The sequence below is a fragment of the Polypterus senegalus genome, chromosome 18 (assembly GCF_016835505.1).
Source record: "Polypterus senegalus isolate Bchr_013 chromosome 18, ASM1683550v1, whole genome shotgun sequence".
Classification (NCBI taxonomy): Eukaryota; Metazoa; Chordata; class Cladistia; order Polypteriformes; family Polypteridae; genus Polypterus; species Polypterus senegalus.
The window spans coordinates 13122532-13137786 of record NC_053171.1 but is presented as its reverse complement, the minus strand read 5'-3'; the positions used below and the strand labels follow the sequence as shown (position 1 = coordinate 13137786).

At 42.1% G+C, this 15255-nt stretch overlaps 1 protein-coding gene across 1 annotated transcript in view; it reads left to right on the top strand.

Moving 5' to 3' along the window:
- Positions 1–11150, top strand: part of tmem238a (transmembrane protein 238a) — a 36077-nt gene extending 24927 nt beyond the window's left edge. Inside the window, exons 3-4 of the mRNA XM_039742258.1 lie at positions 9290–9636; positions 9898–11150. Of these exons, the coding sequence (XP_039598192.1) occupies positions 9290–9633 (344 nt within the window). The 3' untranslated portion in view covers positions 9634–9636; positions 9898–11150. The remainder of the gene's footprint in view (positions 1–9289; positions 9637–9897) is intronic.
- The last annotated feature ends 4105 nt before the right edge of the window (positions 11151–15255 follow it).

The window sequence follows — 15255 nt, the reverse complement described above, 5'->3', positions numbered from 1 at the left end:
CACATGCTGCATAAGACTGTTAAAGATAAATGGCAATGTCTTTCTGTAGCTTTCACTGCTATTCGTCGTCCAAATCCGCAAAATGACGGCTTTGTTGTTGTCCAGTTCACTATCGTCTTTCTCGTCTTCCAGGTTTGTCCGTATTTTGGTCAACCGGACACGAAAATGAAGCAGTTTTAGAAACCGGTATATTCGTATTTCTTATATTTGCAACGTGCTGACATGCACATGTATTACACACGTCTATAAAGATACAGATGCTTACAGTGTACGCCAGCAGGCAAATATCAAAGACCCGGCTACTTTTAGAGACCGGCTACTATTTGGCTGCGTCCCCTCTGAAGCCCGGCGCTGATTAGAGACCGGCGACAATAAGAGACTCTGCGTTTATTGGAGCATATATGGTATCATAGTTCGCTTACAGTACTGATTTAATTGGGCAAATCCGAGAGAGACGAAGCGGGCCGAGATCCCTCCTCCCTCACACACCAGCCTTGTGGCGTATCTTACCTCCGTGAAGCTAGCAAATGAGAGAACTACTTAACAGATTTAGATTGGGCTTTTTTCTAGAATTTGCTTGAACATTCCGGTTGATTTTGCAGCTTCTCATATCGTGCTAAGAATCATAGTTTTGCTTGCAGGAGTGATATATTCGCGCTAATCCGAGACAGAGCTGTGGGCCGGGGGGAGGAGGAAGCGTGACGTCAGGAGTGGGGGGCCGGGCGGGGTCCTCCTCACTCTCGTGCCAGCCTCGGACCTTGCCTCCGCTCAGCTAGCGATGCCTGTTGCTTATTGATTTTTAAAGTCTGTCCTGTTTATCTGCTACGTGGATGGAGCCATGGGGAATGGTTAGTTAATTAATACTATGATAATTTCTAATAAATGTAAGTATACAAAATTTAAGCAGGTATTGTTGATTAAAATGTAACCACTAAAGTGCAAAACAAACTTTCACTCTTATCAGAAAAAGGTTTTTTAATTAAAATATTTATACATTAAGGCTGACAATTGAACAACCAGATCTAATTAATATATTGTGGAAGAATAATACCTCAAAGGATCACAGAAAAGAGTTGGGGACCGTCCCTGTATAATGTCCAGTGGACAAGGAATACAAAAAGTCAAATAAATTGCGGTTAAATTTCTTTACAGTCATTCAAACAACAACAGTGCAGAATAATGGCGTTTATATACAGTAAAAATGGTGGACAGAAATGAGTTGGCCGTATATGACATCATTTGCTGTAAGCAGGAAGTGACATCATCACAAAGGCGCCGGAAGTGATGAATCAAAGGCGGAAGTGACGATTGGATGCCATCTTTGGAACCCAGAAGTTAGAACGGTATTTTTAATTTTCTTCTTTTGGTCTGATGAGAGAGAGAGAGAGAGAGAGAAGCGTTAGTACCTTGTCTCGTGATATTTCACTCACCCCTGGGCTTGTTGACTGCCTCCTAAGCGCGCTTGTGTGACAACATCTATAAAAATAAATATATACAGTATATATCTACATTTTACCTAAGCATATGGACATGGGGACCCATTCAGTAGAAACAGTTTGACGTTACTAAAGTTAATGAAAAGATACAAAAGTAAATTAAACAGTCCATAGTGTAGAAAACGTGTTAGTGTTGGGTGTCTGTGTGTGTTGGGTCTTGTGAAGGACTGGGATGGTTTCTGCTTTGCATCCAGTGCTGCCTGAATGGACTCCAGCCCTCTGCTACCATGAAATGGATGAAGTGGGTTAATAAATTATACAAACCGGATTCCAAAAAAGTTGGGACACTATACAAATCGTGAATAAAAACTGAATGCAATGATGTGGAGGTGCCAACTTCTAATATTTTATTCAGAATAGAACATAAATCACGGAACAAAAGTTTAAACTGAGAAAATGTATCATTTTAAGGGAAAAATATGTTGATTCAGAATTTCATGGTGTCAACAAATCCCAAAAACGTTGGAACAAGGCCATTTTCACCACTGTGTGGCATCTCCCCTTCTTCTTACAACACTCAACAGACGTCTGGGGACCGAGGAGACCAGTTTCTCAAGTTTAGAAATAGGAATGCTCTCCCATTCTTGTCTAATACAGGCCTCTAACTGTTCAATCGTCTTGGGCCTTCTTTGTCGCACCTTCCTCTTTATGATGCGCCAAATGTTCTCTATAGGTGAAAGATCTGGACTGCAGACTGGCCATTTCAGTACCCGGATCCTTCTCCTACGCAGCCATGATGTTGTGATTGATGCAGAATGTGGTCTGGCATTATCTTGTTGAAAAATGCAGGGTCTTTCCTGAAAGAGATGACGTCTGGATGGGAGCATATGTTGTTCTAGAACCTGAATATATTTTTCTGCATTGATGGTGCCTTTCCAGACATGCAAGCTGCCCATGCCACACGCACTCATGCAACCCCATACCATCAGAGATGCAGGCTTCTGAACTGAGCGCTGATAACAACTTGGGTTGTCCTTGTCCTCTTTGGTCCGGATGACATGGCGTCCCAGATTTCCAAAAGAACTTGAATGTGACTCGCCTGACCACAGAACAGTCTTCCATTTTGCCACACTCCATTTTAAATGATCCCTGGCCCAGTGAAACGCCTGAGCTTGTGGATCTTGCTTAGAAATGGCTTCTTCTTTGCACTGTAGAGTTTCAGCTGGCAACGGCGGATGGCATGGTGGATTGTGTTCACTGACAATGGTTTCTGGAAGTATTCCTGAGCCCATTCTGTGATTTCCTTTACAGTAGCATTCCTGTTTGTGGTGCAGTGTCGTTTAAGGGCCCGGAGATCACGGGCATCCAGTATGGTTTTACGGCCTTGACCCTTACGCACAGAGATTGTTCCAGATTCTCTGAATCTTCGGATGATGTTATGCACAGTTGATGATGATAGATGCAAAGTCTTTGCAATTTTTCGCTGGGTAACACCTTTCTGATATTGCTCCACTATCTTTCTGGGCAACATTGTGGGAATTGGTGATCCTCTACCCATCTTGGCTTCTGAGAGACACTGCCACTCTGAGAAGCTCTTTTTATACCCAATCATGTTGCCAATTGACCTAATTAGTGTTTATTGGTCTTCCAGCTCTTCGTTATGCTCAAATTTACTTTTTCCAGCCTCTTATTGCTACTTGTCCCAACTTTTTTGGGATTTGTTGACACCATGAAATTTTGAATCAACATATTTTTCCTTTAAAATGATACATTTACTCGGATTAAACGTTTGATCTGTCATCTACGTTCTATTACAAATAAAATATTGACATTTGCCATCTCCACATCATTGCATTCAGTTTTTATTCACAATTTGTTTAGTGTCCCAACTTTTTTGGAATCCAGTTTGTATGTTATGAGTAACGAGATGCCAGTGTCCTAACAAATGGCCCGCTCTCGATGTCTGCACATCTGTGTTGTCAATCTCTGAGCCTGCCCGACGCTACAGACACTCAAGAAATGGACATAAACTTTACAAAAAAAAAAAACAAAAAAAACCCACCATAAAAGAGCCTTTGCTTAATTGCACCCAACAAGAGAGCTGACTTTTAATAAGCAAAATCAGGAAATCCTAGTCATACTTGTTACATTCCTATAAAAAGGAAATAAAGTCTATGGGGGATTTCCAGATTGACACAATAAAAACTGAGAGAGGAATACAACTGGCCAGTCGAATCACAAACACACACACACACACTCACACACACACACACACACTCACACACACACACACACACACACACACACTGAAGCCATTCACAGAAGGAATCATGGAGCCATGATGATATAACATTTTCGATTACCATTAACTCTCAAGCAGAGTTGTGGAAGGGTGAGAGGTTAGGCCGGTTGGGGATGAAGCCTAACCTGGCAGCATCAGGCACAAGGAAGGAGCCAACCCTGCAGAGGATACCCACTCACTCACACCCCCTCAGGGGGGCAGCCGAGAACTTCCATTTATGCTGACATGCATATCTTTGGCATGTGGTAGAAAAAGAAATAGACAACAAGACTCACCATAAATAGACTGAAAACTTTCATGGACATAACATGCACAATCTGAGTGAGCAATGGGAGGAAAACCAGCGTATCCAGTTTGGCCCACCAGGCTGGCACACTCTTGATTTTATTTTCCTTGTGGGAAACTCCTTCCCCATTCACAAGCACAATACCAATACCAGTACCAATACCAATACCAATAGTTGCTTCGTCTTCCTCCTCCAGACTCAGGCTCCCCAAGTAATGGCTGCTGGCTCCATTTATAAGGCACCCAGAAGTGCTCCAGGTGCTTGATTACTTGTTGCGTGTGGAGGAAGAACTGCCCAAAAGGGCTCAGCATCTCCTGCTGCAGCACCCCCTGGCGGTGTCTGCGGATCCCAACAGGGCTGCACCACACTCCAACTCCCATGAAGCCCTGCGGGAGTCCGAGGCACTGCTGCAAACCAGGGGGGTTCCCATCTAGCGTCCCGGGGGAGGTAACGCTCTGGCCACGCTTGCTACCCAGGTCCTCCCAGCGTGGAGCTGGGCAAGAGCCCCACCGCACGCTTCACCAGACAAAAGTCCACACAAACATAAGGGAGAACATGCAACCTCCACATCACACTGATTCAAGCCCAGTAAACAGGATCCACAAGGCAGCAGTAATAACCACTATGCCATTGTATTTCCCTAAAAGGCTTCACCGTTCATTAAATCAGTAAAATGAACAGCTTTCCAATATTCCAGATACTGTATACAGGGTGGCGCATGAAAAACCTAACCATATCCGACTCCAACGTCGCAGCCCGTACACGAAACAAAGGTTTTGCAATAAAAAAATCTGTATTTACTGGTTAGAGGATGTACTGGAAAAGATTTCCATGTGTGTCAATGCACCCTTCTTACACGCCGCACCATACCATCATGGACTTTGGATTATTGACGTACACTTTTCCCTTCGGATTGCCCCACAGGTAAAAGTCTCAAGTGGATAGGTCCGGTGATCTTGGTGGCCACAAACCTTTGCTGACAGTTTGTTCCTCTGTGAAGACGTTGTGAATTCGAGAAAGTGACTTGCGAGAAGTGTGACCATCCATGTCGCGACGGCACCCGCCTTTATAGTAGCTCGAGCCAGCCGGTCGGAGAAGGTTTGGTTTTTCGTGTGTCACCTTTTATTTGTCCATTCATCTGTCTAGCCATCCACTTTTTTAACAAACGTTTTCCAAAAAATGTTTTATGAAAAATAAAATTTGGTTAGTTGGCAAAACTAAATTTACCTTGTACAGTATAAGAGAACAAGCTTGTGTGTGTGTGCACTGCAAAGGACTGCCTCCACATCCAGGCATGATTCCCACCTTGTAGCCAGCGCTGCTGGGATAGGCACAAGCCGCCTTTGTAACAAAGACCAGCATAAGGGAGTTAGAAAATCAATGAAAAAATGAAGTCGATAAAACACGGCACTTCAGTAACGGAGGTTTCGTTAAACGTGACAACTCTTTAGAAGTGCTTAATTAAACGTTATGGTTGCATCACTCCAGTTAAAATCGTCCACCACTTGTCGCATATCTTTTGTAACAAGCACATTCATATCAGTTCATCCATCTGAAATGTACTTCAAGGTATCTTAAAATAACTTTCTGCTCATTTAAAAATATTTTAAAACTGATCGAAATGTAATTCTGAGATCTCTCGAAATGTATTTGACTGGCGGTCGTTTTAGAGAAAATCTGAAAATGTATTTGAGATATTGTAGAATGTATTGCAGGGATCTTATAATGTAAAGAAACATATTTAGAGATATTTGGGAACAGGTTTCGGATATCCTGAAAGGTGAACTGCATTTTAAGATATCTGCAATTCATTCCGAAATGTCTCTAAATGTTTATGCGCATTGCCGTATAAAACAAATGTCCAGGATTTTAAATCACCTGTAGCTCGCAAAACGTTTGACTGATTGACCTGAAATTTGGTACACAAGTACTACGTGACGTCTACTGTCCGCTCTCAGGGGGATGATTGACCTCCAAGGTTATTCCTCTTTATATTTAATTTTATTGTAGAATCAACTCTCAGCAGCGCACTGCAGGGCGGCCATGCTGCGCATGCGTACAGGCACAGTTCTTATTCCCTACCACCTTCACTGTCACTTCCCCAACCTCTTCATATCTTAAATCAGCGTTTTCCAACCTTTATGTATTTGCGACAACTTTTCATAACAGTTTTAATCGTGCCCCCCTAACGTTTTTTTAAAACCCTAATAAAATTTATTCCTATATTTTTTGCTGCTAATACACTGCTACAAGATTTATCATACCTACTTAACTTTTATCGACATTTATCTAACTCTATATTCATTTTTCTAATATCAGAATGTAGTTTAAGTTCATTTGTTTTGGTTTCAGTTTATGTATTTTTCATATTTTCGATTCTTGTTTTTTTTATTTTTTTCAAATCTTCACGCCCCCCCTTTTTTTTTTTTACTTCAGGGGCTCGCCCCACAGGTTGAGGGCCGCTTTCTTAATTCATTCTTGAGGCAGATTGAAGAATTAAGTGCCGGCTTAAGTGAAAAATTAAAAGAAAATCGTACTAAGTAATTAAAACACAAACACTGACTTAATCATTTTTAACGTGACGCTGATGGAAGAAGAGAAGAAGCGGGCCACTAGGGTGGAGAAAAGAAGAAGAGCTGCTCAGAAAGCAGCAAGCGTGTCAACCTCTGAGCAAACGTGCAGCCCGGGGACAACTGAAGATTTTGCACCCCCTCCTGTTTGCCAAAATGCAATGGGGAAGGGAAAGAAAATTTAAAAAAATGTATTTCAAATAAAACTATTTAAAGAAAAATATTTCATATTTTTTATTTTAAAAATATTAATTTTTAAAAGCACTTTTATGGGTATATTTTCAAGGTTTCGCTAAATTTATAAAGATAGAACAAAGTAAAATAATTAAGACAACAATGGTAGTTCGAAAGTATAATTATTCTAAAATATTATTCAAATATGACATTGCAAAAGCTTAAACATTACATTGGATATAATAATATAATAACCTGAAAATTAATTTAGTATAAAGTAAAAAAAATAGTTTGATGTATAATGCTGTAAATGTAATTATTAACTTCAAAGAGAACTTTTCCTAGCCTTTGCTGCTGCAAATTTATCGATTAGTTCATCAAAATGTATGCTGTCGGTAACCTCCCGCTCCACACTCAGCAAAGCCAAGGCTGCCAATCTTTCCTGTGCCATGGATGACATGGCACACAGAAATGGCATTTGCAACAACTTAGACAATGATACACTAATGCCTCACGTCAGTCGCTCAACCTGTTTAATAACGTCAAAAATGTTTCTGGGTGGGAGTCAAGCATGTTAGAGTAGTGGAGGGGATAAATTATTGTCTGTTGGGTATATAATAATAATAATAATAATAATAATAATACAATGGAACCTCGGTTTACGAGTGTTTTGCAAGACGAGCAAAATTTTTTAATAAATTTTGACTTGATAAATGAGCAACACGAGTAGTATGGATACACTTTGTCGGCTGAGCGTCATGTGATCACAGCTGAGCTGATGGTTCTTCTCTCTCTCTCCCTCTCTCTCTCTCTCTCCTTATCTCTCTCGCTCTCTCTCTCTCTCCTTATCTCTCTCGCTCGCCCACGTCTCTCTCTCCTTATCTCGCTCGCGCGTCTCTCTATCTCTATCTCTATCTCTCTCTCTCTCTCTCTTTCTCTTCTCTTGAGGGCAATCGTCTCCTATACTCCGTCTGAGTCTGTGTGCCTCACTCATATATAGTCAACATCCGTACGAGCGTATACTGTTTACTACAGCATTGTGACTGTGTGTGTGCGCGCGCACGTGTGTGCTGTGAAGTGCGAGTCCCCATCTTGCGCCCCAAAACACGAAGTAGAGTCTCAGTACTTTAACAACACCAGCCTTATTCAGCTTGAAACAGCAACAGCGCTGTTATTTATTGTAGCGGGATCTTTATAATGTTCCTTGTATCACCCATCGACGGCAGGCGCTTACAGCATGTCTGCGATTTTTTTGGATGCGCTTATACGGCGAACTGCTACAGCGCTGGGAGACTGCGACTGCTTTGGGACGCTCTTCCGCGTGTCGGCCCATTGGGTGGAATCCCACATGAGTTTAGAAACTCACTCACACCAGCCATGATTCTTTTTAAAGGTAAAGTGCAGGCTAATTTGTTTTATGTATTTTTACTTTATATTTTGTATTAATCATTTTTTATATGAATAGTTTTGGGTTGTGGAACGAATCATCTGAGTTTCCATTATTTCTTATGGGGAAATTCGCTTTGATATACGATTGCTTTGGATTGCCAGCACGTTTCCGGACGGAATTATGCTTGCAAACCGAGGTTCCACTGTAATTCGTTACATTTATATAGTGCTTTTCTCATATAGAACTAATACGTGCTTCAAAATCAGAAAGAGACAAAAAACCTAGGAACAAGATCTCCTCATACTGATGGAGTGATGGACTGAGTATGCGAATGTTTTTTATTTACTTTTTAGTGCATTTAAGAATGGAAAACATTTCATTCTAAAATTTCGTTACATCAATTTGGCGCCCCTTGGATGCCGCACCCGGGGACAGATGTCCCCCCTTTCCCCACCCCTAGCTACACCACTGACGCTCAAGTCAAGTGGATTCCTGCTGTGCGCCGTTACTGGTAAAACAATAAAATAAGAAAAAGTCCAGAGGGGTGGATACTTTTTAGAGGCACTGCAGTAAGTATGAAAGGAACTGTTGTTGTTGTACCATCGCTACTGCTGTGCTGCTTGCATTTCCAAAGTGTCAGGTTAAGCATATGAGGACAGGTCAAGATCTGGCCATTTACTAAGAAAGAAATTCAAAGGACATCCTCAACGCATACCCAGATTATCCAAACTCGGCTAATCCCAGGGTCCTCCCTGTTTGCTAAACTCCTTGCTCTGACATTGGGATATATATTAGAAGACCGAAATAATAGGTCGCTGCATGATTTTGTGTCGATCTACTTGGGCTTACAATGTGTCAGAATGGAGGAATGGAGCTAAACTTTTAGGACATTCTACACAACTTTAATATTCTCCTGGTAAAAACTGGAACCACTTCATCTTGAAGGTTCTACTCCTGTATTATCAGACAGGATCGTGTGCCTCCTGACAAGATCAACCGAAAGAAAACTGTTAGCCTTAACAGACAAGCATCATCCTAGGCGGTTTGAAAATCTAATTGATGAGAAGTGGATACTGAAACAGTGACCTGTTTAATTTGTTGTTTTCTTCTCCCTCTCTGTTTGTGTCACAGTCATGCCTTGTCATGGACTTTCCCACTGTAAGCTTGCTCTGCTTTTCGCTGTGCTGATGGATATCCTCGGTGTGGCAGCTCTCTTGATTGGGGTCTTTGCTCCTCTGGAAATTGGCGGAAAAGACTTTGGGGACCTGCTGGTGTACTCCGGCTCCATTCTTGTCTTTATTTCCTTGCTGGGCTGGGTCTTCTGGTACAGTGGAAACATCGAAGGCCTCGAAACCAGTGACAGGCAACTCTGGCCAAAACGGGGAGCCATAGAGAGACTAACCCGCACCCTGAGCCGCAGAATGAGCAGCCCCAAAAGTCGACCTGATACCATCAGTCTAACACGACGAGAGTGAAAGGTAATCATTACTTCTGTCTTTCCAAGCACTTTGTCTTTGCCATGCCAAGTACAGATGCTGTTGTATCCGCCACCTCTGTCCTTTACGATGTTGGACTCCTTGTCTCTGTCCACTACAGGATGTCCATTTCCTCACGTCTGGTCCCTGATCATTGGGTTAACTGGTTAAGCTTACTAGGCAAACTGATGAAATGCCCATTAAGTAAATTTGCTAAGTAATCTTAGCCCAGGTTATTAATTCCTGCTTCCTGTACCCGTCTAGGTGATGCAAGGCCTCAGCTCCTCACTGGCACCGTCATCTGTTTGCAGCCCTTCATTACAATGCCTGTTCACACTCATGGGATTGGCACTGGATTTTTTTCTTCAAGGTTTGACTTTTTCTAAAAAGCCGAATAAACCCCAGTGTGATCTGTGACACGACTTCAAAGGGGACAGCAGGAAGTGGGACAAAAGGTGTTTTTGTTCATAGGTTGGAACAAACAGAACCGTGCAGTCCCCATACAACCCCAAGTCCTCTTCTTGTTGAATCTTGCAGAAATCACCCATTTGACTTAAATCACTGGATCGTTCTAAAGCTTTGTATCCTTTCGCCTGGTGTGCCTCACTTTTAAAAACAGTGTCCTATATATTTCACTTTTTTGTACAACTTTTTAAATGATGAACAGTTTTTTGTTTTCTTTGTAAATAAGGACTCCGGATGACTTAATGTGAACTAGTGGACTCACAAAGGGAAGCGCCACCTTGGCTGTCCAGAGAGCTACTGTGCTTATGGGAAGTTTTGAAAGTGAAGTAAAAAGGGAACAACAAGGGTGGGCCGCTGAACTGTAGAATATTCTGGATTGGCACACTGGGAGGTTATTACCTGTCAGGCTGAAAACTGCAAGAAATGATAAGGTGGGTTAAAAATGACTAGGAGTGGGTCCTTGAGGAAAATGTTTTAGTAACACAACTTTATGTGAACTTAATAATATCACCCTCTGAGTTATATGTTTATTGTTAAGGCATGTGACCCACTGAACCAAGGGGCCTGTTGCTGGAGTCTTGACAGAGGGGCATTCTGGAAAATTACACGTTCAGTTGGTCCACCAGGGTAAAACATTGATTTAGTGGGTAAACATTCTATATTTGTGCATTTAAAGGGCAGATATGGATTCTGTGCATACATAAACAAGTGTAGCTGCTATTTGCTAGTAAAGTCTTCTTCTTCTTCTTTTTTCGGCTGCTCCCGTTAGGGGACCAGCTGACCATCTGACCACAACAGGCCACTGGTTGCTGGGTTTCACCATTCAGTAATGTTTGCATGGGTGTTTGTTCTGCATGTTGCTAATTTTCTTGATTAGGTTACAATTACAGAAGCAATCTAAACAGAAAAGGGAAACTAAACCCATGTAGGTGGCGATGTGGTAGTGTTGATGCTTTGTAGTAAGGAGATTGTGGGTTCACTCTCTGGGTCCCCCCCTGTGTGGAATGCACCTTGAGTAGCGATAAAAGGACTAAATAAATGTCTTCTTCTTTCGGCTGCTCCTACTAGGGGTCGCCACAGCGGACCATCTTCTTCCATATCTTTCTGTCCTCGTCATCTTGTTCTGTCACACCCATCACCTGCATGTCCCCTCTCACCACATCCATAAACCTTTTCTTAGGCCTTCTTCGTCTCCTCTTCCCTGGCAGCTCTATCCTTAGCATCCTTCTCCCAATATCCCCAGCATCTCTCCTCTGCACATGTCCAAACCAACACAATCTCTCCTCTCTGACTTTGTCTCCCAACCGTCCCACCTGAGCTGACCCTCTAATGTCCTCATTTCTAATCCTGTCCATCTCATCACACTCAATACAAAATTTAACATCTTTAACTCTGCCACCTCCAGCTCTGTTTCCTGTGCCACCGTCTCCAGCCCATATTACATAGCTGGTCTCACTACCGTCCTGTAGACCTTCCCTTTCACTCTTGCTGATACCCGTCTGTCACAAATCACTCCTGACACTCTTCTCCACCCACTCCACTCTGCCTGCAATCTCTTTTTCACTTCTCTTCCACAATCCCCATTACTCTGTACTGTTGATCCCCAGTATTTAAACTCATCCACCTTCGCCAACTCTCCTCCCTGCATCCTCACCATTCGATTGACCCCCCCGCTCATTCACAGACATGTATTCTATCTTGGATGTCCTAGTGACCTTCATTCCTTTCCTCTCTAGAGCATATTTCCACCTCTCCAGGGTCTCCTCGACCTGCTCCCTACTCTCACTAGAGATCACAATGTCATCAGCAAACATCACAGTCCATGGGGACTCCTGTCTAATCTCGTCTGTCAACCTGTCCATCACCATTGTAAATAAGAAAGGGCTCAGAGCCGATCCCTGATGTAATCCCACCTCCGTCACTCCTGTCACAGACCTCACCATGGTCACACTTCCCTCATACATATCCTGTACAACTCTTACGTACTTCTCTGCCACTCCGACTTCCTCATACAATACCACAGCTGCTCTCGAGGCACCCTGTCATATGCTTTCTCCAGGTCCACAATAGAATAAATTAATGAGTGCACAACTTCTATAACAAAAGACACTTTACTATTTCTACATTTGTTCCACAGCAGAAAACTCCATCAAACGAGTTACACTGCATGTGTTTTTAATGGGTGCGGCACTAGAGGGCGCTGTCACTCCTCAAATCCGATAGACGAATGTCCAGGACACCAGGTTAAAGCACATAAAGGATATTTTATTCCTTCTTTTCCAATAGTGGTGCTTTGAAGCACCTCCACCACCATACAAAAGCAATACTAATAATACAAATAAACACAATTCTTCTCTCCACTACACATCCCAGCAAGCTCCGCCACAGTCCTCCCAACTCCAGCTCGCTTGCTGGGTCTCCACCAGTCCTTTATATAGTGCTTGACCTGGAAGAGCTTCTGTTCTTCCACCCACGTGACTTGCCAGCACTTCCGGATCAGCTGGAGAATTCAGATTTTCAGTCAGCCCGGAAGTACTTCGGGGCATCCATTGTCATAGTCCATTAGTACTTTCGGGCTAGGAGAGAATTTGTTTTCCCACCAACTTCCCACAGCGTCCCCTGGCGACATCCACGGTACCTAGCAGGGCTGTGCTGCCGATCTCTAAGTCCCATAGTGCCCTGCGGGCATCCAGGGCACCGCTGCAGTCCAGGGAAGCTGCTATCTATCCTCTTGGGGGAGGCAGTGTCCATGATAAGCTGCCTTCCCCCATCCTTCCACTACTGGGGCATCCCGGCCGGGATAAACTGCTAGCCATCCCTTCCACTGGCTAATATCTAAAAGTACTCTCATGTTAAAGAAACTGAAACTGTAGTGAGGACTGAGGGGTCTCGTGGCCTCGGACCCCCTGCAGATTTTTTTTTTTTTCTCCAGCTGTCTGAAGTTTTTTTCTGTCCTCCCTGGCCATCGGACCTTACTTTATTCTTTGTTAACTAGTATTGCCTGATTGTTATTTCTTCATCTGGTAAAGCACTTTGCGCTACATCATTTGTATGAAAACGTGCTCAAGAAATAAATGTTGTTGTAATAAACACCTAGAGGCGCACAATGAATAGTAGTTAAACCCGACAATGGGTGCGTTAATTTAACAAACGACAGACAAACCATCCATCCATACACCGGGAAGCCTAACGTTCACACTTTCCAGCTCTATTAGAAAACAGGAAGCACTTCATGAAATGACAAATGTTACTTGTTAAATGTTGGCTGTACAGATCCAGTTACTCTGCTGCTGTCCCCTGTCATGCGGCACAGATCGGATTTCTGATCGTCCTTCCCACCGTCGTGCTCTTTTCCGTTGATCTCCCGCAGACCATCTTCATCTTTTGCATGGGGCCGCCTGCAGCCTTGACTCTTCCCAGGCTTGTACCGTGCAGCACAGATCTTCAGGAGACTTGTGGAATTCAGCGTTCCGTGTAGATCGGTGATTCCCAACATGGGGCGCATTTTAATTTTTTAGGGGGGCAATTCGAGAATTTAAGTACGTTAAACAATTTATAAAATGAAAAAAAAAACGGTTAAAAATGATAGAAAAGAATAAACAAATAATTTTTATTTTTTTACAGAGACATTTGTAGATTTATATAAACATAGAAGGGATGGTGAAGAACCCTTTAATTTATGATTTTACAACCGGCTTGGGTTTTTATACTTAGAAATAGTTTTTACCATTAAAATAATATGAATTGTAACAACGATTATAAAATTTTGCAATACTGCATGCCAAAAATATAAAATGATCAAAAATATTACAGAAAAAGCTGTTGTTAAAGTTATTTTATGTTTATGAATATCATGTCTCTTGTTATATGTTTTCAAAACTGTATTTGTTGTATTTTCATATTACTTTATATTATAGTATTCTTTTTTAACTATTTCTTTGTCGGTACTTCAACTCTCCTTTCCTTCTTTTGTTTCCATGGTCTTTGTAGATACTATGAAATCCTGTTCTGCAGCCTGATGACATTTATTTGTATGTGTGGTCTAAAATAAACAATAAAATAAAACAGTTGAAGTACACCTAATGATGAATAAATTACAATATACAGCTTAAGTTAAACTGCTTCTGAAGAGTGATCAGACAGTTCTTAGAACAGGAATACAAAACAAATTTAATAAGCAACAGAACTTGTCAAATCGTTTACATTTATTTACAACGGCATGCGGTAGTCATGGAGCACGAATGACGAATATACTTCTTAACCGCAAATCGTGCTTAATGATGACGAACGCTTCTTAGAAAGGTAATATATAACCAAAAGATAAACATCGCATAAACTCTTAATCATTTTTTTAGAAAAAATTTGTGTGTGTGTATTTTAACTCTATAAATATTTATATTTGATAATCGACGCACACAACTTGCGGAACATTACAAGCGAAACTTTTGCAAGGAGGCAAACTACTACAGTATTACATAAGACAGTAAAAGCCAAAGTACGGTAAGCGCAAAAGGACAAAATACATCACGACACGGGTTGAGATAGAACCGCGTCGTAACTTTACATCAGTCAGGACAGCCTTAGTAATTCAAAAATTAAAAGAAGTGATTAAAAGTCATCTTTAAGTAACGTTTTATATAAATTTGAGTCTTATTACCACACGGAAACGAATAAATAAATAATATTTATTACAATAATGTTATGAAGACCCTACCCCAAAGAAAAGTGACTTCTTAAACAACTTCAGATTCTCAAACCTACTTAGCTAACTCAACTGCTTAGCCTATCCCAGTAGCACCTGACACAAAGCAGAACCCAACCCTAAACGACGGGGCGCCGCTCATTGGTAAGGGGGCGATGATGCAGAAATGCCAAATTAACCTAACGTGTTCAGTTGTTGGATGTCAGAGAATATGATTTTCTTCTGATGTCCAGTGGCTGTCTTCATACGTACGGAATTTCTGCATGCTTCACAGAAAGGACACTTTCGCGTCTCACGGATCGACAAGAAAGATCCCAGGAGGCTGGCGCGCCGTGGAGGGAATTCGAAAAGCGGCCACTCCGCCGACTTCGCAGCTCGATCGCCTACTGCCTCCTCCTTCTCCTCCTACCCTCGTCTCCGTTCTTTCCCAGCCAGTGATACTCTCACTGAGTGCA